The sequence below is a fragment of the Blastomyces gilchristii genome, assembly GCF_000003855.2.
Source record: "Blastomyces gilchristii SLH14081 genomic scaffold supercont1.5, whole genome shotgun sequence".
NCBI lineage: Eukaryota > Fungi > Ascomycota > Eurotiomycetes > Onygenales > Ajellomycetaceae > Blastomyces > Blastomyces gilchristii.
In genome coordinates this window covers 3100486-3105170 of record NW_003101678.1, presented here as the reverse complement: position 1 = coordinate 3105170, position 4685 = coordinate 3100486, and the positions used below count along the sequence as shown (strand labels likewise).

Sequence of the window (4685 nt, the reverse complement as noted above, 5' to 3'; positions counted from 1 at the left end):
CCGGAACTCAGCATCGCCTTCGATTCGCCGAATCGCACCTTGCGGATCTATTACATCAGCACGAATTTCAAGTCCTCGACTTTAACGGCTACGGGAAGAATTTCATCACCTCAATGGGCTTCTCGCCTGATGCATTCGTTCAAATGGCATTCCAAGCCGCTTACTACGGCCTCTACGGCCTAGTAGAGAATACGTACGAGCCAGCGATGACCAAGTTCTTCCTCCACGGGCGCACGGAGGCAGTCAGAACCGTATCCCACGAATCCGTCGAGTTTGTGCGAACGTTCTGGGACGAGCGTCCCGCAGCGGAGAAAGTAGCGGCCCTCCGAAAAGCTACAGAAAAACACACCGCAGTTACCAAGATCTGCTCGCAAGGCAAGGGTCAAGACCGACATCTCTACGCCCTCTACTGCCTCTGGCAGCGCTCCTTCGATGATGGACCACCGAGTGCGAACGGCTATTCGAGCCCCGTCGAGAATGGTTCAAAGGTCGACCCCTCTTCGCCGCTACGAGCACAGAGCTCCACCACCGTCTCCCGCCCATCTTCCTCATCTGGCGACGGCGTATCCTCCAGTTACTCCACCAGCAGCTCGCGCAACATCCGTCTCCAACAACTCGCCCACACCCCGGCCCTCTTCAACGACGCCGGCTGGGACAAAATCAACAACACGATCCTCTCCACTTCCAACTGCGGCAACCCCTCGCTGCGCCACTTCGGCTTCGGCCCCACCTCCGGCGACGGCTTCGGCATCGGCTACATCATCAAAGATGACTCGATCTCCATCTGCGCCTCGTCCAAGCATAGACAGACAACCCGCTTCATCCAGTCCCTCGAAGCGTATCTGTACGAGATTCGCAAGCTGCTGCGCTCGACGCAGCACAAACCCGTCGTCCCCAGTAGTGTGCGCGAGCGGCAGATGGATGCGGAGGCTCGCAGTGCGCCGCTGGCGGTGACGCTTGGAGAGCGGGTGAAGGGAAAGGGAAGGATGGTGAGGGTTGCTCCGCAGCATGTGGTTGGTGGGGGGAGGGGAGGGGAGACGCCGATGACGGATAGTGCGGAGGCGGAGGCGGAGGATGATGGGATGGGTGGATGTAAGTTCAAAAAAATCTTTACTTTCTTTCCTTCTCTGTCAGGCTTCTTTGCGTCGTTGTTATGAATACTAACTGGGGACTCCTTTACATATAGATGGGTTCTTCGATGCCGGGATGCTGCTATATGCGCTTAAGGGGCTGCAGGCAGATAGAGATCGGGATAAGCCTCCGAAGCGGAAGCTGGTAGGGAAGGTGTTGAAGTTGAATGAGTATTGATTGATTGACTGATTGGTTGGTTGGTTTTGATTATGTTGATTGTGTCTTTTGGTTTTCGGCTTTGATGTGATGATGACCATATTAATATAAATATTGCATATCACTACCGGGCATCATTGGTCTTGTTTCTTGCTTGACTTGCTCTGCAACAATACATAGCATAGGTTTTACATCTTATTGTAGCATACCAAAAGCATAGGTTTTACATCTTATTGTAGCATACCAAATAATATCTATATATATATATACTCTTTCTCCGTTAGATTATCGGTTTACTTTATTATTTTCCTCTCTAGTTTTCCGTGTAGCAATAGTAGTACACTATAGTACAGTACAGCACAGCACAGCTTATGCTACGATTAGAATGAATAACTAACTACCCCGTCAAGCTGGTGATGAATTCAATGGCTGGCGCGGCATCTGCATCGTTATGTCTATTCAGCTGGGAATTGGTTCGGGGCCGTTTCAAGAAGACGACGTCCGCCTCGAATCTCAAGATCGGCAGGGGCTTCTGTCTTCAATTTCCTCCCCGAGAGAGAGGGGGAGAGAGATGGTCCTTTTTTCTTTCTTTCTTTCTTTCTTTCTTTCTTTTCTTTTCTTTTCCCTTTTCCCTTTTCCCTTTTGCCCCCTTTTTTCTTTTGGGGCGGGGGGGGGGGGAGCGTTCTTACTTGCCACACACTCTCTGGCATTGGGGTGGAACTGGGATTTGGGAAATTTATTTTTTTTTAAGTTCTTCTGAAGTCTCAGACAGAATGAATTTGAAAAGAGCAGTCTGTGCCTTTATAAAATAAATTAAAATAATAATAGAGTGAAAAAAATAAATAAATAAATAAGCAAGGAGAAAAAAAAAAAAAAAAAAAAAAAAATGCGACACGGACAAGATTCGAACTTGCGCACCCGAAGGTATGAGATGATCGTATCCAGTGGCCGCGGGAACCTCGACAGTTCTGCGGGGGATTCAAGTCTCACGTATTAACCACTCTACCACCGTGTCAAGTTGCGGATGTCTTGTGGGCCCGCTGAGTAGTATTTATCCGCTAGCTCTGCCAACTCGTTTTGTCTTTTGGCAAACTTTGAGTAAATTTTTGTGTAAATTAACTTACTACAGAACAGAAATATTGAATTAATATAAGAGAAAATGTGCTGTCTGGTATAAATAGAGAAACACAGAATAATTCTAGTGATATACAGTTAGACTGACTGTGTGATTATATCTGAGATCAGATGTGGCATCTACTCTTGCTACTTTTCAGAGCTTCTGCTTCATTCTTATTCCCCTTATTCAGAAGCTTCACCTCTACTCCGTATTCCACTATTCTCAGGGGCTTTCACTTCTTCCCCTATTCTACTATTTCTCAGAGCTTTCACTTCTTCCTTCTTTCACTCCCAATCACTTCTTCTGTTGACTCAATCATGATAAACAAACAACCATGGATATATATATAGAAGTGAGTGCTCACTCATCTCCATCTGAAGGGGAATAAGAGAGATTTTACCGTACGCTGCAATTCTACACGTAGCTGGCGTACGCCCCAGTCTAGTCACCAGTGTTGCGTCTTCTCGAAGGCGGAGCGGAATCTAAGGGGACAGAGGATCTGATTCTTAACTAGACATGCTACCAAATTGCGGCGTACGCCAGCTACATGTAGAATTGCAGCGTATGCCAGCTATGTATAGTCCATGTAAAGTGGTAAAATCTCTCTTATTCCCCTTCAGATGGAGATCAGCAGGTGTCCCTATATATATATACATGCTTATTCGTTTAACATGATTGAGTCAACAGAAGAAGTGATTGAGAGTGAAAGAAGAAACAAGTGAAAGCTCTGGGAATTAGTGGAATAGGGGTGGAGCTACGGGATAGGGGAATAAGGATGGAGCGGAAGCTCTGAGAAGTAGCAAGAGTGGATGCCATAGTCCCCTTGTCTGATGGAAAACATGAAACGCCGCGGGCGCGTCAACACTCCATGACGGTCTCCTGTTCTTCACTAACGATCGCCTCTGTATTACACAAACCTTGGCTGGAGACCTCATTCGCTTGTAAGTTGTGCCACGATGCGGCCGGACGCCCCAGGCTTCATTGAACAGAAGACATCGTGCGCCAATCCTTCTTCTTACCTTACACTTGTAAATGAATCCTTGATCACATCTCACAATCTGAAGACTTATGTATAAATATTCATTCAAATCTATCTTAAGAACCTATGTCAAGAAATTTCAAAGACATCTGTTTTCAAGATTAATCTTGATGATCTCATTGATGATCTCATCTGCTACAAAACAGTTATTAGATTAAATGATAATAAAAAGAGAATATCAGTAAAAGAAGTTAAAAAGAAAAAGAATAAGAATACTGAAAAGACTAAAGAAACAGATAAGCTTAAGAAATAGCAGTTTACAGATAATTAAAGAGAAAACATCTTCTATATTTAATAGAAAGACATATTTAACTTAGATCTTAAATGTAAATATTACAGTTACTGAAATTACACTGAAACAGTTTATATAAGAGGTCTATGCTAAATAGATCAGTATTAAGATATAGATCTTATATAATAAAAGTGAAAAACATTAGAGAAGGAAAAAAAGAGAAAGTGAGAGAATTAATAATCAGAGTGAATATTTATACATGTACAAGATAAAGCTTTAAAGTAGAAGAATAGAAACTTTATATCAGAGCTTTCAGACTGAGAATTAATTAGTAACTGAAAATCAGAGCTTTCAGCAGAAATCTATGAAGTGTAATAAAATAGTCTATATAATTAATCAGATACAGTTCATTATATTAATTCTCTCTTTTTAAAAGTAAGTACAGTTCTTATCAGTTAAAAGTCACTATATTAGATAGTACTAGACTGACTGCTGAGACTATGAATTTCATATTTAATCTTATTTAATCTGATTTTATACATTTCTTAATATGAATCTCACTAGACTGACCGTGTGACTGTGTCTGAAACTAGAATCAGATTTTTTGATAGTCTTATTATCAATTCAACTGATCTCATTACACAGTTTTAATATTAGATAGTAGTCTTATACTATCTCAGTGAGACTTACTGTCTACTTTTATCACATTTTTCAAATGAGATCATGATTTTCACTTCTTAATTTAAATTATTTTTATTGCTTTAAATGACTTTAAATCTCATTTGAGTATTATTAAAAAGTGTTACTTTTTAAAAAATTAAAAATAGTCTAAAAAAACCTTAAAATATCTAAAAATAGTAACTTTATATCAAGAATGAAACTAAATGAAATCAAATGAAATCACTTTCTTATTTTTTTCAAGTCATGGTTTCATTTTAAGATCTGATATATAGTCACTTTGCATGTTTTTTTAATGACTAGTCTCAGTGAAATTCACGCCAAGAAATGTA

General features: G+C 41.4%; 1 protein-coding gene and 1 non-coding gene across 2 annotated transcripts in view; one reads left to right on the top strand and one right to left on the bottom strand.

The window, feature by feature from the left end:
* The window catches only part of BDBG_03571 (carnitine O-acetyltransferase), a gene marked incomplete at its 3' end in the record, with an annotated part of 3598 nt that extends 2290 nt beyond the window's left edge, over window positions 1–1308 (top strand). The window contains exons 4-5 of the mRNA XM_002626361.2: window positions 12–1092; window positions 1187–1308. Coding sequence (XP_002626407.2) covers window positions 12–1092; window positions 1187–1308 — 1203 coding nt within the window. The remainder of the gene's footprint in view (window positions 1–11; window positions 1093–1186) is intronic.
* An 868-nt stretch (window positions 1309–2176) lies between these two features.
* Window positions 2177–2302, bottom strand: BDBG_16844. Its single transcript has one exon. It is a non-coding gene; the product is annotated as a tRNA-Ser (tRNA).
* Window positions 2303–4685: the final 2383 nt, after the last annotated feature.